Here is a 23,024-nt window from a genome sequence, read left to right as displayed (position 1 = left end):
GCATGGTTGGATGCGGAAGCAGAGTGCCACCATCACCTTGCCAGACCATGCAAGAGATGCAGCAAGAGCATTCATAACCCGGGTTCAAGGTGAGATTCATTAATATTCCTTTACTAAGTTTCTAATGTATTTTATTTCAAGGTGAACAATCCGAATCTGAATCAGAGGAGGCGTGATGGCATGGCGTGATGGCGTGAGGCGTGACACCAAAAAGGAGGTGTCCACTAGCGCTTAGGCTTATAATGGCGTGTGCCCTCATGCCATTTACTTGATCACCAAATACCTTTTTCCCTTTGCACTAGTATATCTGAGAAATAGAATGGCATGTGCCCTCAGGCCTTTTACTAAATCACCTTTGAAAGAAATGCAAGCCTCTATGTCATAAAAAAAAGGTACTAGAGAAATTCCTTAATAATATGAATGTTATTTAGTTTCATGAAAATACACTAAGGGTCAAATGAGTTAAATGACTTCTCCAGACTAGCAATGCCTCTTGCTACACCTTCACAATTAGATTCATTAGAAAAAGATAACATTGAATAATATCTAAATGTTCTCACCATTAAGTTATATGTCTGGCTAATAGGAATGACATTCATCTTGGAAAGCTCACCACATGCTCAATGAACAAACAAATAGTGTGTGCACGCATGCCATCGCTCTTCTTTAGCTTCAGATTCGGCTTGTTCACCTTGACAATGAGATTTATTATACAACCAGATGGACTCAGTCTGGACACAAAGTCACTGCGCTAGTCACCATGCCCCAGATATGTCTAGCCCCTAGACAAAAAACATATAATTTCACGTCATTTTCAAATACTTGAAAATTTGCACCTAGTCCCATTTTACTGAATAAATCCCACTTTAACGAAATAGAGCTTCTAGCCATTCCTACACTCTAAACAAACTGAAATTTCAATGTTGAAAGCATCCCTTGTTGGTATTTATACTAAAAAAAGATCTAGGGGTTCTTGAAAGTTTAAATTGTCAGTCTCAAAAATGGGACTTCAAAATTATAACAGTGTCAGAACCACTTGTATATATAATAATATCTTTATACATGATAGAATAATATCATTCTCGAAAATATAAGATTCTCCACTTTACTCATAAAGAATTAACCTTTTGAAAAAACTATGCATGACTTTCACATTACATTAAAGGGTGGCCTAAATATCCCATATTCAGCACTTACTGATGTAGTGTTCACCAATGGAATATTGTTCTCCACTATGAAATCATAATAGCTGTGTGTTTTTAATTCTTTCTTGATTTTCTTATACATCCACGCATGCACACCTTCCAAACCCGCTCTTGGGCATTTGCGACAATGCTCAATAAAATTTACCAAACCCATGCAACCATCTGTCTTGTTTAAATAAAAGTTGCATATAGGACACTGAAGATAATATGTATCTACATTAAGCTCCCCTGCCATATCTGGAGCAAGATCTTGAAGAAAATATTGACATCACTCTTGAAATATTAGAGGCAATCCAACTTTTTTAACAACATTATAAGGAAGGAGTTTTTGTTCAATTGCACTCGAGGTCGCAAATGGAAGAGCCTCACAACAACCCTCAAAATGAAAAGGAGGATTGTTGCGTAGAGGTGAAGGTGGATTATTAGTTGAGATTGGAGATGGAGGTGGAGACTCATATGAAAGGCCTTCGGGACCAAAAATAAACTTCTTCCTAACCATTGCAACACACAAGAAGAATTAAACTTCCTAGCAATAAGAATTCTCTCATTAATATACTATATTTTAATCTCGGGAATGATGTTTTACTATGACATGACACTATAGTGAATGATAATTGTCAGTTTTAGTAATTACAACCTACTATGATAAACAAGTGGCTATAGGGTTTCAGAAGCTAAAAACTAGCATATAATTAATATGTAGCCTCATTTTATATAGTTGGCCTGCCATATATAATAATAGCGAATATACACAGGCACGTGAGTATGCCTTTTTGCAAGATTACCTTTCAATCCCAAAATTATATATAGATTTAATTCTTTGATTTGTCTATATCATATATCTTTACAAAGACAAAACATATCAAAAGGAATAAGATATATATAAAAAACTTATATTTTTTTTTTAATATTTTAGTGGATTACAAAAGCCATTGAAAGGTTTATAGAGTGGATTTATTAGTGCTTTCCGCTGTGCTGTCCATTTCTTCTTTTCTCTTGCTCTGGATTATTGTTTCGGAAGTAACAGGAGCATTTTTATCAATAGTGACAGTGGTCTCCACATTCCCGGATGGGTAATAAGGACCAGGCGTGTAATATGGAGATTGTGGTAGTGAAACAAAATTCACATTCTCACATTTCTGTATGCTAGAACTACTTACAGATTTTTTGTCTTCCTTGCTTCCCATCTCTGTAAACCCTAAAGAATGAACGAGTGAATCAGTGTTTCGAATTATTTATATATTTCTAGTCAATTGTTGAAATGTTAAAATGTTGAAATGTACAATAGAAATTTTCTGGTTCATTCGAACTTCAATGTTCCCATTTTATTTAGGACCAATAAAGCCCAAAAATTTCTATGGGTTCAGACGAACTTCTAATTCTAGAAATTGTATAAACTACATTAGAAAGATTCAAAAAATAAAAATCTCTCTGAACCATTGATACTTAAATTCATAAATTTCAAGTTCACCAAAGAATAACATTTTTCTGACTTAATATTTCCTTATAAAACTTATCGTTGACTATGTTGACTAGCATTGACTTGAGCTGAATTGAGCTCAACTCAACTTTGGACCATCCCCGTCACCTGGATGTGAAGCCTGACAACATCTACATCTGCAATCGCTGCCACGCGACGGGATGATCCTCCATTCGAGCTTGTAGATCTGAGGCGCTGCCATGAATTCCCGGGCTGATCAATTGGAGTGCGTGCCTCGCAGATCCCAATTTGGTGGACGAAACATGGCGCTCACAGTGAGGTAGAAAAAATGTAAGTCTTGCGAGAAGACACTGTATCAGGTAACACACATCAATCTGATCTTTTTTGGCATCACCCGATTGCATCGAAAAGGTTAGTTTTTATGCCTGTCCATAACCCTCAGTAAATATCTTTTCCTTTCTATCTGCCCTAATATCTGATCTCCATTTCCAAAAGAAACTGTTGAAAATAATGTCACGCCTTCGACATGTACTGAATGCTATTTGACACAGACATACACATTCCACGTACAATGATAATGTTGAAGCCACTAACCAGCACCAGCATACATATAGCTTTTATAACACTAATATTCAAGAGGATACAGAGTATTGACATCAAACAAATATTAATAATCACACTAAACAGCAGTCAATTTCCAATTCCTATTTGCCCCCTTCACCTCAGATTCGCAGCAGACTTGCTAGCAATTACCTATATAATGATACATCTATTTTGACATTGAATATAGGCCCCTTATCATATATTTGTAAATATTGTCATGCCTCACACTTTGCCGATGAGAACAAGTCTATTTGTTGCCAGAGTGGACAGGTCTACCTGCCTCCAATAATTCCATCACCACCTTTTCTGTATTCTGTATATAACTCACACAAACACTCTAATTTCAAGAGTAATATAAGACAATATAATAGTGCACTTGCTTTCGCGTCTATGGGAGCTAGCATTGATACTTTTACAGGTCATGGTCCATACTACTATAGAATTCATGGACAAATCTATCACAAAATTATGGCACAACATCCTTCAATACATCAAAATCCAAGCTATAGTCAATTGTACACGCTAGACTCCAATGAGGCTACTGATATTAGAAAACAAAACCCTTTTAACATTAACTATGATTATAATTTACTGCTTCAACTAGATACGATACTTTGACATATTAATCCATATGCACAAGCTTTTAGAATGATGTATGAATTGGAACTGGAAAATATTTCAAGAACTATTATTTCTGGTAGCAATTTACGTGGAGTTTATATGCTTATTAAAAATGAAGGCACAGACCATCATCGATATAATACTCCACAAACTAATGATGTTGCAATAGTTTTTCAAAGTGAAGATGGTGTGCCACCTTTTGACCGTGAAATATGTATTCATCCAAAATCATCAAAACCACAATATATATCTATTTTAAATGCTAATTGTGATCCTATGTGTAAGCTCCTGAGTTTGGACTTCCCGGGAGGTCACCCATCCCAGTACTATTCAAACCCAAGGACGCTTAACTCCAACTATCCCAAGACCCTTAACCGATTAGAAAAGGGGGTGCACTTTTGTTCATGGGCCCTTTCCCTCTATATTTGAACCTTATGGATCGTCTCTCAAGTCGTTCCCTTTGGTTGCTTACACTATGGTTTATCTATTACTTTTTTCACATGGAGATAGAGCTTGGCATGATAATCTTTCTTCTAACAAGCATGTAACACTCCTTCAATATTATGCCTATCGTTTGTCTAAAAGAGATTCAACATTATCAACCTCTACAATTACATATGACCAAATTTTACATGCTGGAAAACTCACCCAACAATATATTGTAGATGCCTATGTTAAAATTGAAAGCAACAATTTACAATACTATAGATCTAATCAAAAAAATATGAGAGTTGATTTTTATACAGGTTTGATGGATTATGTTGCTGGCAAAGCTGCTGATGCAAATGCTCGACCAGGAAAAATTGTTATTTTACCTTCTACTTTTACAGGAAGCCCAAGAGCTATACAACAAAATTACCAAGATGCTATGGCAATTGTAATAAAACACTCAAAACCTGATATTTTCATAACTTTCACTTGCAACCCTAAATGGCTTGAGATATTACAAAATCTACACCCTAATGAAGGACCTGAAGACCGACCTGATTTAGTTGCTAGGGTTTTTAACATGAAGCTAAAATATTTTCTCTATGATATTACATAAAATATTATCTTTGGAAGATGTATTGCATTTATATATGTCATTGAGTTCCAAAAAAGAGGTTTGCCACATTGTCATTTCCTAGGCATATTAGATAATAAAAGTAAAACTAAAGACCATGACACTATTGACCAATATGTATCTACTCAATTACTTGACTCTTTATCAGAGCCTAAACTATTTGAAATAATCACATCACATATGATACATGGTCCATGTGGATTACTAAATCCTCAAAGTCCATGTATGGAAAACAAAAAATGCTTCAAAAACTATCCCAAAAACTTCAGTCCCATATAATAAATATTTATGTAAAAAATACAAAGCCATATAAATATAGAAATATGTGCATCAATTAAAAGTATTAAGTATCTCTTTCAATATGTTTATAAAGGATATGACTGTGCAACCATTCAAGTCCAAAGAGCTACTCAATCTGCAAACGTATTAAACTAGGATGAAATCACGAATTTTATAAATACTCGATACATTTCAGCACCGGAAGCTATTTGGAGGATATTTAAATTTAAAATGCATGGACACTCACACCCTATAATACGTCTGCCTGTACATCTTCCTAACTTCCAAAATGTGTATTTTACAGAAGGCTCGGAGCACAATGCCTTGCAAAGAGCAGCACGTAATGGAACAATGCTAATAAAATGGTTCGAACTCAATATTCATGATCTGAATGCAAGACAATATACCTACGTTGAAATACCTTTACATTATGTTTTCAATAAATCTGCTAATGTATGGCAACGTTGAAAACAAAAAGGTTATTCCTCAACTATACTCAGTATCTCCTCTAAATACCGAGTTGTACCACTTACGTATTATTCTTCTTCATAAAAGTGGAGCAACATCCTTTGACAATATTAAAATAGTTAATGATGTAACTTACCAAAGCTTTCAACAAACTGTTGTTGCTATGGGTCTTCTTGATGATGATAATGAGTGGTATAATTGTTTACAAGAAGCATGCAATTTTCAAATGCCTACACAATTGCGTCAGCTCTTTACTTTCATATGTATTTTTTGCAATCCACAAGACCCACCATATCTTTGGGATATTTTTAAGGATCAGCTCTTTGAAGATTTTGGTAGAACAAATATTGTATGCAGATATAAACTTGCTCTAATAGACATTAACTCAAGAATGAAAATACATGGTAAAACAAATTAATCATACAATTTACCTATCCCAATCCTAAATACCTCTATTCAACCAATACTAAATTGCAACTATTCATATACAAAAATTTACCATTATATTAGAAACTTGAATGTTGAACAATTAACTATATTCAATGAAATTGTTAATATTGTCGAGTGCCCGACCGATACCAACCGTTTTATTTTTATTGATGGCCCTGGTGGTACTGATAAAACATATTTATTAAATACAATGGTAAAATATTTTGAGTTCTACAATAAAAAAGTGGTTTGTATGGCATGGACAGGCATTGCAAGCACACTACTACACAATGGACAAACATCCCATACAACCTTTAAGTTACCAGTTCCAATTAATGATATATCTGTTTCTGGTTTAACACCTAATAACAATGCCGGTAGATCTATGAAAGCAATACAAGTGTTTATTTGGGATGAAATTAGTATGGTTCATACACTTGCCTTTTCAGCTATTGACCGCTGCCTACAAGACTTAAAACAGAATAATTCTCCATTCGGTGGCATTGTTATTGTTACAAGTGGTGACTTCCGTCAAACATTACCAGTTGTCCCACACAGTCATCGAGCACAAATTGTTTCCACATCTGTAAGAATGAATAGTCTATGGAATCTATTTAGAAAGTTTCAATTGCAAATAAATATGCGGCTTGGCCCCAAGTTCCCAGACTGGGTAGAATGGCTATTGAAAGTCGGTGATGGAAATAATTACACACAAAACCCTATTTTACCACTTGATTCTATCCTTCTTCCTTCAGAACTAATTAGAAGTACCTCTATTATTGATTTTGTATTCCCATGTATCGAAGATATTTCAAATGTTTAAATTGCAGCAAATAGAGCCATTTTAACACCTCTCAATGATGATAAATTTTCAATTAACAACAATATCATCTCTCAATTACTAGGTCCACCTCAAACTTATACTAGCATTGACTCTGTTGATGTTGAACACCCTGAAGATTTCCCAATTGAATTTCTAAACTCTATCACTCCCTCTGGACTACCACCACACAAATTGATACTAAAAGAAGGTTGTATAGTTATTCTTCTGAGAAATATGTCTCCAACAATTGGATTATGCAATGGAACTCGACTAATGGTCAAGAAAACTTCACCTAAAGTTTTGGACTGTGAAATAATTACAGGTGAATTTAAAGGTACTAGAACTTTTATCCCACGCATTAACTTAACACCCTCTGATTCAAATGTTCCATTCCATATGTCTCGAAAATAATTTTCTCTTCGTCTTGGATACTGCTTAACAATTTCAAAATGCCAAGGTCAAACATTTGATCGTGTAGGCATCTACTTACCCCAGCCAGTCTTTACCCACGGGCATCTCTATGTTGCACTCTCAAGATGCACATCACCACAACAACTTGCAATTTGACTTGACACAACTCATACACAAGTGTAGCACATGTGGTTTTGACCCTTTATCCTATAGTGATTTACCATAGGATAACACCACGAAGCGGAACCTAAACCCTCTTTGTGCCACGTGACAGATGCCACGTGTCACATACCACGTGTCCGTGCCACATATCCATAGGAACCCGAGGTTCAGGGCCTTGGGCCACTGAACGAAGGAACGGTGCCAAACTCCCAAGCGTGATGCCAAGGAGTGATGGAACCGGACCATGGAGCAACTCCCGAGCATATAGCCCAAGGAGCGAAGGGACAGGAGCCCGGAGCAACTTGGAACAGTCCTGGAGCAACCAGCATCCCAATGCCAGGACCAACACGCAAAACGGAGCCAAACGGAGTCTGGCGCTATTTCAGCATACCGGTGGCCTAACGTGGGGATATGGGTACTCCACCAGCTAGCATGGAATGGAACTTGGGCTTAGACCCAAGCCGGACGCAGAACAAGGACAGGCACGCAAGCGGGAGCTAGACTATGCCTCAGGTTGGTCGGCCATGCCCGACCTACCCACTATCCCTACTATACATTTGGAACCCCCCATAGCCCCCCCCCCCCCCCCCCCCCCCCCTTGAGGAACACATGCTTTGGGCTTTCACCCCAAGCCTCCCTTAGTACCAGGAGTTAGTCTCTGGGACAAGCTCAAAACTTACTAAATATGGAATGTCCTTAGATTGTGAATTTAGACACGGGACGAACACCATTGTGTTCGAGCCGATCTCTACATTCCGTAGATATGCCAAATGAGCAAATCTAGACACTTTCCAGAAATAGCATTTAGGACCGAAATGAGACTAACACAAAGGGCATGATAGCGAGGGTGTTTGGCAGACATGGTAAGCTATCATCTAGCGATATTGAGGGACAAAGCTCAATATCGCGGGGGTTCCCAACACTAGCAAGTGCAAGTCAACGAATGAGTTTCTCTAACCAGGTCAAGTATGCTTGACTAAATAGACACTTAGGAATTCCTTCCTTATGCTCATCTGGTCAAGTGCACACGTGAGGACCAGTTTCTCAACTAGCTTAGGCGAAGACTGATAACGGGTCCAGCAATACCGACCTCTTGCCATCGTGGCAATAAGGTAAGAGTGTCTGTAAGGACTAGCCGACAGGTAACTTTCGATACCCGAAGTCACATTCACGACAACAAGGCTGCTTAATTCCATTCAATTCATCAACATTCACCATCAATACTATATATAAAGAAGCTTTATATTAACTAACTTCTGTCCTACTACACCTTAAAACATAAAAAAAAACTACAATAAACTTTGTTTACTTTTTAATTTTCCCTATGGCCCAATGGATAACAATAGACTGGTGCTAAAAATAAAAGAATCATCTCACAAGGAAATTATGAGATGTGAGCAAATTCTCACAAAAATATGTTAGTAAGATTGAGAGGCTTTGCCAACTACCCAGCATTGGCTGGGCAAATACTAGTACTTAAAATATGCTTGGATGTTCTAAACTATTCTATCATCCAAGGTATTAACTTTCTTTAAAATATAATAAATATTTCCTTTTCTAAATATGTCAATTTTAATTTTAATTTCCCTTTTTAAGTGAGCATCTAATTCTTCAAGAGTGGACACAGAGCTAGAGCCAATGAGAGCAAACAATGTCTTCATCTTTTCCAGAGTTTTAGTGGATAAAGTGAATGTTGGTGTGGAGGAGTTATAACACACAAACTAAGAGGAAAATGAAAAGTTGTGAACTTTCTCATTATGCAAGTTTATTTTACCATGTAGTCCAAGCCATTAGCATGCCAGAGCACTACATCACTGACAACTTTTTGGGCATATGATATCACCAACAAGAAATTGAATGTAAATCTTTCCACGAAGAAAATCATCCCTATCATTTGTTTCCCTTTAGCTTCTCCTTATGTTGGCAACAAGGAGTTCAAGACTGCTGCTAAGAAGATCAAAGGCCTCTAGATCTTGAGAGTTACCAACATCACTGTTACTCTGAGGGATATAAACATGTTGGGATGGAGCTCACTACAGTGCGTAAGAGGTCACTAAAGTGTCGCCGGTTGAGAATCAAGCTCATTTCGCCCATTTTTCAACAGTATAATCCAACTACCCACAACACATTGGATGAGCAAGTGTTGGCTCATTAGTTTGTGAGCCAGATTAGTGATTGGGAAGTATTGGGAATTTTGAGAGTTGGAATGCTGGGCAAGGGTGGGATGGCTTGTGCTTTGATTTTTTTTGAGTTCTTCCTCATCTCTCAACCACTGCCAAGAGTTCGCAGAGTTACAATTGTAGATTAACTTAAGGATGAAATGAGTTAAACCACCAGTTGACAGTGCCGTGAGGAACAGCGATAGCATCGCCTTTCTTTACAATCGCCGGGACTCTCCGCAAAAGTCAGTCCTACTTTACCATTTCCTGGACGAAGAGAGAAAATCCCGGAATTTTAGCATGATGAGAAAAAAATTCACATACTAGAAAATCAATCTCTTACCTTCGAGCACATAAAAGATCTGATTAGAATTGGAGTATTTCGGCATCAGCATTGAGAAAGCGTGACGCCCCAACCCGAGCTTCCTTCAACATCTTGGAGTGGCTGCCGAGCCAAAACTCGTAATCCCGCCATTAGAAAAGTGGTCAGGACAGGTTTACTGAAGAAGTATTTTGTGGAAAAAATATAGCCCTCTGAAATTTAATTTGTTGTCACAAATTTATCCAGATCAAGTCGTTAATGAACAGGAGCGTGGTAAATTAAGTTGATTATCCAAGTTAAATTCTTACAAATTGGTTACAATCAAGTTATCTTTTTTTCCTACCCTAATAGAATATCCGTCACACTGTTCACGAGATCATCTGGTAAAAGTCGCCAGAATTTACCAGCGGTCAATGTCGTTGTGTAAAATTTGGCGGCGGGTAAGAAGCTTTCAATTTGCGCTCTTCCAAAGGCACGTTTTCTTCTTTCTAGGTCTTCGTCGTTATATCATTCCTTTCTTCGCGATCGCGAGGGATTCTCCATTCCAAAGTAAGCGCGCCCGCGAGAATGTCAGGGATTGATGGGTCTTAAGGTAGATTATCGTTTGGTACAAGGCATGAGCACTCCGATATTCGGGATCTTCTCCAGCGGGAGGACCAATCGATCTTGCAGGAGGAATCGAGAAGGTATACCAAACCGGCATTGATTTTTCTTGCGTGTCGATCGAGCCCCTTAGATTCTTCCAGGAGTCGAAGCTCCGAGTAATAGCCTGGATTGTCCAGACTCCAGTCCCGAGTTCTCGATGGATCCCCGTAAGTGTTCTTTGCTTTTATTTTTTCTTTCTATTCGTGTGTCTCACCATATGATCTTCCAGTTTGGCTTTGAGAAGCATAGCGTTCTTTCAACGTGTGCAAAAGCAAAACCACCGGGTGTAGTGGCAAGACTTATGGGTCTCGAGACAATGCCGGTGGAGACAATGGGTGACATGCTTAAGAGGAACGGCTCTTCGTTGGAAAGGGCGAAGATGATAGAAGCTGTCTCGCGCAAACTCTTGAGACACAGTCGCAAGAAGCTGGCCAGTTTTCAAGAGCCACAAAGTCAGTGCTGGGCGAGACTTTCCGGGAGGGAACAACACCGAATTACTCTCCGAGGGTTACGCACCGATCCCGGCAGCTTTTGGAAGCGATGCGGTCTCTCGAGCCGAGTAAGGACAGCTTTCTCCAGTTTGAAAGTCCAGTGGAGCCTGTGAATGAGGAGCCTTTGAAGACGCCAACTCTTCTCCATCTCTTGTTGAACGGACATGAAGGGCAACGTGCTGAAACTCGAAAGAAAGTCTCTATTGACAATGGTTCGACGAGGATTGTAGTTTTGAAGCCTGGTCCGGCAAAGGGAAGACAAGGGTCCTGTTCTCCACCAGTATATGCTAGCACAAGAGAAACTAGACAATTTCACGAGAAGGTGATGATCAACAAGCCGCACTCTCCAGATTTTCGGGAAACAACCAGCAACAAAGTCTTTGAAACGCAACCGCGATTTCACAGGGAGGAGTTTGAGCCCGACTCTCCGGCCAGGGAGAAAGTACTGCACGCTGTCACCGAAACCAAAACGCAGCAGCAATCTGCCAGGGAGTTCGTTATACATCGCCTCAGAGATGGCTCCAAGGATGCGAAAGAAATCGCTCAAGAGATCACCAGGAAGGCTCGGGAGAGTGCTTTCAGAGACGTCAGCTCGCATTTGCCTTTGCCGGAACGAACGCCACTGGACATCCAAGACGCTTCCACTCCGACGCTGAGACGATATATCAGTTTAGGCTCCGATACCATGATAGTTTTCTAGTTAAACGACACACTCTGTTTCCCCTAACCTACTGCCTTTTCATTTTCTCCATGTAAAATATATACAAGTCTTGTGTCCGCTCATTTCAGCGTCCACATAAATCTCTTGCCACCTTTCAGCTCTTCATGCCCATGTTAGCAGCGGAGAGACGCGCACACGAGGAGGAAGAACTGTATATATATAACTGTATATGATTGTGTACATATACATAAAGCTACTGCCACGTGGGCATAACTACTGCCACATCATCTCTACCTCTAACACTCCCACTCACGATCAGGCGGCTGATTCCAGTCTGAATCTAAGCCTGAATCGTGCCTAGCTAGTCTGAGATGATGAGCATGGAAAGCTGATGAGAAAAGCATATGAAAACTCATCAATCAACTACCCAAAACTTGGTTCTTGGTCTTGGACTTGCTTGCACACTCTTTGCTTCTTGCTATGGCTTCAATCTTGCCTCTAGCATGAGGTCTTGGCCGTGAACTGCCAGGCTCCCACTTCTCTGCGACTAGGCACTTGAATCTCCATGAGCATCCTTCCCAATTGCTGGAAATTCCTGCAAAGAATTGCTATGCAATGTTCTTGAATCTTGACCCAATTCTTGATGTGGGTTGGTGAAATCTCTCAATCTCCCACTGGCTTTGTTCTCTACTTGCTGCTGCTTGTTGCTCAGCACCTCTACACAGCCTGGTGCCTTGGTGCAACGCCTCAAGCGTCCCAAACATTGCAAGAGGGATTGCAATTGGGAGGCTCATCCTCCTCCTCATCACTGGCCTCCTGGCCAGCAAGCGCCATTCTCAGGATCAAGGAGCCCAAGGCTCCGATACCATGTTAGCAGCGGAGAGACGCGCACACGAGGAGGAAGAACTGTATATATATAACTGTATATGATTGTGTACATATACATAAAGCTACTGCCACGTGGGCATAACTACTGCCACATCATCTCTACCTCTAACATCAGTTGCCACCAAAGTTTGGAAAGTGCGAATCTTACGACTTCTTCGCCAGCATACCAAACGACGCCAATAAAACTTTCGAGAAAGCAGGCTCTCGTTGACGAAGACCGGCCTGGAGACACGCTAGAACAGAGAACCTTTTCTGAAGTTTATGATACACGACTGGCGCCTCAAGTTGAAATCGTAGAGGTATGGTTTCCAAGGTGGTCTTTCTCTCGATGACGAATTTTTGCAAATGCGAGCGAGACGTTGCAGCAGACAAGTCCAGTATCTATTTTGGAACTTCGCAAAAGACACTCGGGAGGTAATGCTACCTATGAACAAGGTTTCTTTTATCTGAATTAACGTGGCGTCCTTGCAGAAACTCGTCGAGTTTTAAAAGCACCGAATCGGGGAGTAAACACAGGGAAACCTGTGGCTGACACTCGTCTAGCAGATCTTGTCTACGTTTCTAAGGTACTTTTGGCGTCCAAGAATCCGCCCCTTTATGAGTGTGACAGTCGAAGGCCTGTGGCTATTTCTCAAGCTTTTCAGACGCTGGAAGCAGACTATCAAGGAAGTCCTGACAATTTATCTCATCGCCGGTTTCTCTTCGACGTCGTCAACGAGATTTTGGCTCGGAAGTCTTGTAAGCCTTCGAGCCGGGGACTTCTGCGAGACGTTTGGAGTGAGATATGCCATAACACAGGCCTCCAGCAGCAGTCAGTCGAAGGCCTTCACCAGGGAGATGTTAGTAAAGAGGCAAACTGGGCAGGCACAGAGGAGGAGCTACAGAGAATAGCAGTGCAAATTGCGAAGGAGATTTTCAAGTTTCTACTGGATGAGGTTGCCAGAGAGTTACTGAAGGCAGGAACCTGCGACAAGTGTCCTCTCGTTTTCCCCGGGACGGAAGAATGATTCTTTCCGGAAAAAGCCAACGTGGAAGGGCGAGGAACGGGCTTCGGTGTGTCAGCTGGCCTACTCCACCAAAATATAGCGCTTCAGGTTCGTTCTTTCTTCTTCGTAGAACTCGAGAGAAATTGCATTGACAATATGATGTTTGCAGGCAAACCACATGTGGTACTCGTCCCGTATCCTGCTCAGGGGCACTTTTCGCCAGTTGTGTTCCTCGGCAAGAAGCTGGCAGAACTCGGATGCGCAGTTACCATCGCCAACGTGGTTTCCATTCATGAGCAGATCAAGGTATGGGATTTTCCTTCGGAGTTGGATATCAGGCTGGAGGCTCTTCATCCCGCGGTGGATTTGTCGAAAGGAGTTCTCGCTGCTGCAGAAGCTGATCTAATGCGCTTTTCAAGAGCAGTTTACGATCTCGGCGGCGAGTTCAAGAATTTGATCCAAGCTCTGAATGACAGTGGACCTCGCGTTACCGTCATAATCTCTGATCACTATGCTGGATCATGGTGTGCTCCAGTCACCAGCGAATTTGGAATTCCATACGCTGTTTACTGGCCTGGAAGTGCGGCTTGGTTTGCTGTTGAGTACCACGTCCCACTGCTTATTTCCGAAGGCGATCTTCCGATAAAAGGTTTGTCTTTGTCAACTCTTATAGCTCTAAATCTTTGTCTTGTTTAAAATCAGATGGCGAGGACCGAGAAATCACTTACATTCCGGGGATAGACTCTGATCTTCCATGGCACTACACGGAAGCCGTGCTTGAGTACTTTCGTGCTGGAGCCGAGCGGCTCAAGGCGTCCTCCTGGATCCTGTGTAACACATTCCACGAGCTGGAGCCCGAGGTGGTGGACGCGATGAAGAAGCTTTTCAACGACAAGTTTCTGCCAATCGGTCCCTTGTTCCCGGTGCTGGATGATCACGGCGACTTGAAGTCCGTGCTGAGCTTTCTCAAGGAGGACAGGGAATGCCTCGACTGGCTCGACACGCAGGAACCAGACTCAGTCCTCTATGTCGCATTCGGCAGCATAGCGAAGCTGTCGCAGGAGGAATTCGAGGAGCTCGCGCTCGGTTTGGAGGCGAGCAAGGTGCCGTTCTTGCTCACAGTCAGGCCGCTCCAGTTCGTGGACGAAGCAGACACGACAGTCCTGGTGAAGAACAGTGACTTCTACAAGAACTTCGTCGAGCGGACCAAGGGACGAGGCCTGGTGGTTTCATGGGCGCCGCAGAGAGAAGTTCTGGCGCACAGGGCAGTGGCTGGATTCGTGAGCCACTGCGGATGGAACTCGGTCCTGGAGAGCGTCTCCAGCGGCGTGCCGATCATCTGCTGGCCTCGGATATACGAGCAGGGGCTCAACCGCAAGATCATGGCGGAGAGGTGCCGCATCGGGGTGGAAGTTTCGGACGGGAGGAGCTCCGACGCGTTTGTGAAGCGGGAGGAGATTGCTGAGGCCATTGCGAGGATCTTCAACGAGAAAGCTCGAAAGGCGAGAGCGAGGGAATTCAGGGACGCGGCGAGAAAGGCAGCGGCATCGGGTGGTGGCTCTCGGAATAACTTGATGCTGTTCACAGACTTGTGTTCTACCGACACTCGATCGTGATCTTTGGCTTCGGTCTAACAAACTGTGGTCGCTCGGGTGGTGGGCTTGGGAATAACCGGGTTAAAAACTTAAGTGTTCTACCGACATTCACGAAGATCTCTTCTCGAATATCTCTTCTCAGTCAATCGTGGCCTAACGAAGGTACGAATTATGTTCTGGAACTCCCTTGAAGCCTTCGTCTCCTGTTTCTCAGAAATTCCGCTCCCCGTGGATCACACGGACTATATAAAGCGCGACTTCAACAAACCTTTCTCCAGCCTCTCGCATTTCCAGATCTTTCTTCTCGATTTCCCAATTCCAATGGCTTCTAGTGATCAAGATGTAACTGATAAAAAAGGCAGCGACTGTTGGCAACGACTGCTCATATTGTATATATGAAGCTATGTATACACGGGCTGTGGCAACTGCCTAATGCCACATCATCCTAACTGCCTAGCTAAGCATCTACCTTAGCATCTACTCTCAACACTCCCACTCAGGCGTGTCTACAAACTAAGACAAAGCCTGAACATAAGATGCTCAGCATGCATACAACTGACACTGACTCCCACTCAAAGCAACTACATCTTGTTGCTCTAGGGCTTGCTGCCTCTGCCACTCTTGGCTGCTTTGTCATCGCTCCTTTGGCTCCTCTCTTGGAGCTCTTTTGCCATCGCTCCTTTGGCTCCTCTCTTGGAGCTCTTTTGCCACTGCTGGGCTTCTCAGCCAACTCTGCCGCTGCTATCTGCTGCCGCTCACTTGGCTGCTGCTGCTCGTCTCTTCAAGCATCTTGGCCGTTCTGCTTCTCGGCCTGCTGAGTCACTGCTCTGCTGCTCCTGGGCTTCTTGGCTGCTCTGCTGCTCCTCTCTTGGAGCATATCAACATCTTCTGCCGCTCCAGGGCTTCTGAGTCACTATCTGCCACTCCTCGCTGCTGGTATGGCTCTGCCATTGCTTTGTTGCTGCGCTCTAGGCTACTCTGCTTCTGCCGTTGGCATTTGGAAGCTTCTTCTTCTTCTTCATCCTTCACAGGTCCTCAAGATCTGTGCTCTGATACCATGATAAAAAAGGCAGCGACTGTTGGCAACGACTGCTCATATTGTATATATGAAGCTATGTATACACGGGCTGTGGCAACTGCCTAATGCCACATCATCCTAACTGCCTAGCTAAGCATCTACCTTAGCATCTACTCTCAACAGTAACACTGCTCACCTTTTGGCCCAGCCCCTTCTCGATGCGAGCCAAGCTTGCACTGTTGCTCAAGGGCACCGAGCACGAAGATCTCCCCGAGGATTTGGGCAACAAGAGTAAGATCCTACTCGAGTCCAATCCAGTTCACAAGAAGGTCCCGGTTCTCATCCACAAGGGCAAGCCCATCGCAGAGTCGGCCATCATCGTCCACTACATCGACGAGGTTTGGCCTGGAACATCGCCACTCTTGCCGAAAGACGCATTCCTCCGCGCAGAGCACCGCTTCTGGAGCGATTTCATCGACAAGAAGGTATGTTCTATAAGTCTTGAGAAATCTACTCGATCTCACGCCTTTGCTTGTACAGCTGCTGGACTGCTTGATGCGTTTCGTGCGCGGGAACGACAAAGATGCCGCAAACGAGGAATTCATCGCCAACTGCGTGCTTCTCGAGGGGGCCTTGACGAAGCTGGGGAGTGAACAAGAGGGTCCCTTCTTCGGCGGCGCGAGCTTCTCCTTCTTAGATGTGATGCTCGCTCCCTTCGCCGTGTGGATCCCCGGGATTGTGGGAGTGATGGGCTTGAAGCAAGCCAGCGAGGAGCAGTGCCCGCGTCTTCACAAGTTCTTCGAGGCCGTGTCCGAGCATCCGGCTGCCAAGGGCGCACTGCCCCCGGTCGAGAAGCTCAAGGAATTTATCCAGGTTCGCTTTGCGGGAAATAAGTAAAGAGCCTTTGCATTAATAACAAGAAAAAGTTGGAGGTATCTAATGTAATATAATGACAATTTCACTAGTGTTTGGATTGATCGCATTCTAGAATTCTACTGTTCTCTCGAGATCTCATTTTCCAATCCATTCCGGATCCATGGATGGCGTGACGCTGCTCAGCTCCCGGGTGAGCCACTTTTCTCTGCGAGTAAAGATTGCATTGCTACTCAAAGGCATCGAGCACGATGATCTCCCCCAGGACCTGAGGAACAAGGGCCAGCTCCTGCTCGAATCCAATCCAATCCACAAGAAGGTCCCGGTTCTCATCCACAATGGGAAGCCCATTGTGGAATCAGTCATTATCGTTCAGTACATCGACGAGGTCTGGTCCGGAGAATCTCCACTGCTGCCTACGGACGCGTTCCTCCGCGCAGAGCATCGCTTCTGGACGGATTTCATTGACAAGAAGGTATGCTTTACTCGAGCTAGATGTCTCTAGAGCCACACATCCCTGATGTGATCCATGGCACAGCTTCTGGATTGCTTGATGCGATTCATGCGTGGAGACGCCACGAACGAGGAGTTTATCGAGAACTACGAGCTTCTCGAGGAGGCATTCACGAAGCTGGGCAATGAGGAAGAAGGCCCATTCTTTGGCGGCGCGAGAATGGCGTTCTTGGATGTGATGCTCGCCCCCTACGCGGTGTGGATCCCAGGGATTGCGGGCGTGATGGGCTTGAAGCCCGCGAGCCAGGAGCAGTGCCCGCGTCTTCACAACTTCTTCCAGGCCGTGCTCGCGCATCCCGCTGCCAAGCTCGCGCTGCCCACAGTCGAGGCGCTCAAAGAGTTTCTCGTGGCTCGCTCCGCGGTGTACAGAGGAAAGTGATTGAGAGGAAAAAAGCATACGCTTAATTTTATTAGAATATTCTTTTACGTGGTATCTCTAAGTCCGTCTGCCTTCTCGGAAATTCACATACGAAATAAGCCCACTCTTGCATTCCTCCGTGCATGGTATGGCGTGCAATTCGTAAAAGGGTGGATTTTATAAAGGTGGATTTCACTCACACCATGTGTATGCTTGCTATTGGGCCACGTGTATTATGAGTGTGAAAAAACACAAGCATAGAATATTTTACGAATATCCAATCCTTATGCCCCAGATGGGGCATCATGCCCATAGAAATGACCCATGCTATGTATGGAATGGAGCCATTCATGGCCCATAGACCCATTCATCCCATGCATTCTACCAAGTTGTTAATGTTGCAAATCAAATAGACAATCGACTAAATTGCTTATTTAGAGCAGTATGTTCTCACATCTTGCTCTTGGTGCTCATGGCAAAAGAACTGAATTATCCTTTTTTGGCACATCTCTTTTAACATAGTGTTCATAGCAAGCATAAGTGAACTCCCTCTAGCTCCATTGCAAAGCCATGGATATATATTGTCTAGAGTCATGTCTCTAATGCATCCCATTGAGTTTATCTTTCGTTGCCATTGATTTCCAATATAGCTCTCTTAACACTTTAGTTTTGTACCATGATGCTTAGAAGATTTGCATATGACTCAAAAGTAGGTTGAAGTCTAACCAATTTGATTAATTGGTGGGGCTCATACTTCAATTGTGTACTACACAAAGGTGCATAGTGTTGATGTTTGGACTTGGAGTTCTCTCAACATGAGCATATTGAAGGAGATTTGAGAATGTTGAAGTTGCAATTGCATGTAGTAACATTCAAGGTAACAATAGACACTTTCAACATTTTCCAATTATAATTATTTCAAATTGGACCTGGAGTTCTCTCAAGAAGAGCATGCTGAAGGAGATTTGAGAATATAGAAGTTGTAATTGCATGTAATAACATTTAGGTGAGAAGAGCAATGACAATGGACACTTACAATATTTTCCAATCACAATAGTTTCAAATTTTGAAATTTGTAAAAAGGGTTTCCAAGCATGGGGCAAAACTATCCAATGTATGCTGTGCGCTGCGGCCGAAGAACTGGAGTTTTCAAGGATTGGAAGCTCATGCTCACTTTAATAAGAGTAGATTTGTGATAGTTTCTTATATAGTCTAACCCTTTTGCAATGTTTGAAGTTTCTGGGTTTCCTCCTGGCATGGCAAACTAGAGAGGATTCTATGACTTCTTTGAGGCACAACAATAGATCCAACAGGGGACAGGACCGAGGATTCTATATGATGCCTCCTCCTCTCAAGGCTCAACAATCCCTCTGACAAAGTAGCCTAAGACTACTTCTAATGTTGTGCCAATCACCGAGGGGAAAGGTCTTGCTGAAGAAAGTGATAGCGAGGGATATGTTACTGCTTGAGATGCAAGCAAGGACGAGTTCACAGACCTAGAGGGTGATTTTGGTTCTACCATGAAACAGGTTGAGAGTTCCTCAAGCGAGGATGGGCATCATGTAGCACCCAAGCTTGATAGTTTTGACCAAGAATCTAAATTGGGAGCTTCTTTGGAAGTTATAGTGATTACCCTTGGTGAGCCAAGCATAAGCCAAAAGAGTACAAGGGCCGCAAGTGCCTATAATGGGCATTTGTGGAATATTTTGAATATTCTTACTTTTAACTTTGCCAATTAACTGGAAAGAGTCTCTTTCAAAGTTGAAACATATTTCAAGACAATTATCTATTTTTATTGTGAAAGTCTCTAGATTACTTCCACAACATCAGCCCAATCCATACAAGCTCTCTGGATTTTGGAGTGCCCAATGGATCTTGTGTTTAGTCCACTCCATTGACGGGTATATTAAAGGGAAGAAAACTTCTTGTGTGTATGTGGAGAACCTGGGAAATCGAGTAGATGATGTACTCTATCTCTCAACTTGGATCCAAATAGGCTCTCTTGGTCGGAACTCTGGAGAATCAACTGCAAAGTGATGGAACTTGGATAACTCTTTCGAGCTCATATCTATAAAATGTTCAAACATACAAGAATTTTAGTCGTTTGTGAAAGTAAATAGTTACCTCGAATGATGTCCACAATCCAGCTGCGAAAGTTCTCTCCAAAGTCCTGATCAAAGATCAGGCAGTTGATGAACTCCGCGGGAGGAATGATCATCCTTACCTGGAAGACCTGTAACAAAGCATCTGTTCCAATGAGTGAAAGCCCACTTAGCAATGTAGACTCTTGTAAGGCCTCTGGTGAGCTTCCATGCGTATTGAGTGTTGGAAGCCATCTCGGAGTAAGTCTCCCACTACATTTGGCTCGATGAATAGTTAATGCCAAACCACTGCAGCCACGCATACCTCCACAGCCTGCTCATAACCTTCACCAAATTCGGTGAGTCTAGACTCAAGCACTGCGTTGTAGTTGGTAATTGCAAGTTCTTTAGGATGGAATCCACAGACTTGTGCTGATCGCCCTCCTCTTTTAGGCTTGATGCACCTCGCAATTGGTTGAGTGCATTCCAAATATGCAGCGCATATGCCTTGAGGCCCATCTCATATAGTCCTCCTCGGGCAAGTCGTCGGTCATTCTCATTTGGAACCTCTCTAGTTGCAATTGCCAATGTTGCAATTGTACACCCACAAGATACCTATGCATTACATTTGAATGCTTGGAATAGCAACCATCCCACAAAGATAGCCTGTGCATATAGAAATGAGGAGCATATAAAACTTGTGATTTAAACTTAACTTACCACATCCCGCTCTTCTTGTTGCAACGTCCTAGAATGCATTGGCATCCTGGGATGCCAATATGTAGCTCCTTCCCTAAGCACAAACAGTCCACGCATCTGTAACACAAAGTTACTCTAGTGAGCCAAATGAAAATTAGACTTACCGATCTTGGAATCTGGCGAACAGCCTCCCTAATGGCTTTTGCATGTGGCCCACCTGCATCTATTGTGGATTCCTCCCACACCAAAGCTCCTCCAATCTCAGACGCATAAACCAATTTGTAATTCCTGTGCGGAGATTAGTGTTGAAGGAATTGGAAACAACTGAATTCATTGTTTGGTGCAATCTAGAAGGACAAGTAAGGGAACTCCAATTCATAAGCAATCCATTGCTTACCAGAATGCAAGACGGCCTCAAACGTGTACGAGCAAGTCTGTATGGCCAAAGCATGGCCTTCTCGATGCAAAAATAAGGCCCATTTTTATTCTTCAGCATGAATTTGTGCAGGCCCAATTCCTACGTAGGTCCCTGCACAAAACCATAAGATGGTACTAAGTGCTAAGAAATAGATATATGTACCTCTTCTCAATGAACCATGCTATTGTGGACTCAACAATTGAAGGAGGCACATTGATACTTACTTCAGTAAGGAGTTGTTAGATTGTGTTGTCACTGTGCTTTTGAAAGGCCAAGCTTAAGGAAAATACTCTCCCAATCTTGCCAATGAGGCATGGCTTGGCTGAAAAACACGTGCCGAAGAAATATTTCACCGCCAGCCCAATGGAACTCAGGGTGTCTAACAACAATGTCTAGTATCTCCTCGTCACTTGTGCTTCCACGCCAAAGCAACTAAGAAGCTTGTGTTTCAGCCACTGCATCTGTGAGAGAACTTCAGCATCCCCCTGTGCCCTCACCTCAAGGGCTGTGGTGGCATCCTATAAGGTAGAAACCTCCTCATGTTGCAGCATGATAAAGTTGGCACTATCCTGAGTGGTTAACTGAACAACTTCATTAAATGCATTGGTGGTATCAATCCATCTTTATTGACGCTCCAACAATCTACATGCAAACGTTAGTTCAATTTTGAATGGCACAATTTTCAATTATCTTACTCTACTGTAGAAAAGTTGTCAAGCAACTCCATAAGAGTAAGAGGAGTAGAGCTACTTCCCTCTAGAAAGGGGGGTGGAGGCACACCATGGTCTCAAGGCCTCCGCCATCACTATCATACACTACCATTGGCCTATCTACACTCAGAAATTAGAAAATAAAGAAAATATTTATTTATATTAATGCTTCTTACCGGCCGCATGGCCTGGAGCCACTATCTTTGGTAATAAAGATGTCTTTGGAGATCCTTGGTGCAATTCATCCCCACCATCACTTTATTCTTCGACTTTGGTAATGTCCATGTTGTCTTGTGTGGGGAGAGTTTCTTCCAGTAATGGAAGAATGTCCTCTTCATCCGTAGAGTCTTCATCTTCATTATTCTTGTTTTGGTTTGGTTCCTGCGTGGCTAGCTTTGGGAGAAATGGCTCTATCACCAAGGGATCATCATTTGCAATTAAGGTATTTGTAACAACTACAACTGCAAAGACCACAAAATATATTTGTGAGGAGGGAACTTAAAAAAAAAATTGACTTACATTCACGAACATCTTTTTCCTCAAGTGCTCCAAGGGTGTTGTAGATGACATCCCACCAATGACATTGGATCGACTGCCACGACAACAAGATAAGATTGCCGATTGTTATTGGCATAGGTGTGCACTGCAGCCACAAGAGGTGAGAGAATCTAGCACAATGAAACAAAAATGAGTTAAACAAATCCAAAGAAGAAAAAAATGAAGAGTGCATGGGGTTATGTTATACCTGTGGCTCACATGGCAGTCTGCCTTGAGGGTTAGCTTGAACATATATGGATGTCGAAGCTCCACTAGATGATAATATCAATCCTTGGGAGTAGTTGTGGAATACTGATAGGGAACTATAAGCTCGTTGGTGTGGCAGCATTGTCAACTCACCCTACGCAAAAAAACACATGGAAAAAAAAAATGGGTACAAATGAAAAACTTACTGAGCTAGACTGCTTGTTACTTCGGGAGGTAGATGGCCAAGTACTAGCACTTGTACCGATAGATGGAGTTGCGAGAGTTGTAACAGCTGGTGGAGTTGCAGGGCTGGTAGCAGTGGCACTATATGGGGTTCTGTGAGCACATCCTGTAGTTG

General features: G+C 42.7%; 3 protein-coding genes across 3 annotated transcripts; all 3 read left to right on the top strand.

Moving 5' to 3' along the window:
* Positions 1 to 13,665: 13,665 nt before the first annotated feature.
* LOC9635879 (linamarin synthase 2) lies at positions 13,666 to 15,351 on the top strand. Its single transcript, XM_002979746.2, has 3 exons — positions 13,666 to 13,765; positions 13,827 to 14,306; positions 14,360 to 15,351. Exons 1-3 carry the CDS (start codon positions 13,675 to 13,677, stop codon positions 15,271 to 15,273), a joined length of 1,485 nt encoding a protein of 494 aa, XP_002979792.2. The 5' UTR covers positions 13,666 to 13,674; the 3' UTR covers positions 15,274 to 15,351.
* Positions 15,352 to 16,458: 1,107 nt separating this feature from the next.
* Positions 16,459 to 17,239, top strand: LOC9635877 (glutathione S-transferase U19). Its single transcript, XM_002979744.2, has 2 exons — positions 16,459 to 16,755; positions 16,811 to 17,239. Exons 1-2 carry the CDS (start codon positions 16,489 to 16,491, stop codon positions 17,165 to 17,167), a joined length of 624 nt encoding a protein of 207 aa, XP_002979790.2. The 5' UTR covers positions 16,459 to 16,488; the 3' UTR covers positions 17,168 to 17,239.
* A 43-nt stretch (positions 17,240 to 17,282) lies between these two features.
* LOC9635500 (glutathione S-transferase U19) lies at positions 17,283 to 18,125 on the top strand. Its single transcript, XM_002979743.2, has 2 exons — positions 17,283 to 17,618; positions 17,682 to 18,125. The coding sequence occupies exons 1-2, from the start codon at positions 17,307 to 17,309 to the stop codon at positions 18,033 to 18,035; spliced, it is 666 nt and encodes a 221-aa protein (XP_002979789.2). The 5' UTR covers positions 17,283 to 17,306; the 3' UTR covers positions 18,036 to 18,125.
* Positions 18,126 to 23,024: the final 4,899 nt, after the last annotated feature.

Source organism: Selaginella moellendorffii, unplaced genomic scaffold (genome assembly GCF_000143415.4).
Source record: "Selaginella moellendorffii unplaced genomic scaffold, v1.0 SELMOscaffold_42, whole genome shotgun sequence".
In the NCBI taxonomy this organism is placed as follows: Eukaryota; Viridiplantae; Streptophyta; class Lycopodiopsida; order Selaginellales; family Selaginellaceae; genus Selaginella; species Selaginella moellendorffii.
Note: the sequence above shows the minus strand (reverse complement) of the source record. Positions and strands in the feature narration are given on the sequence as shown.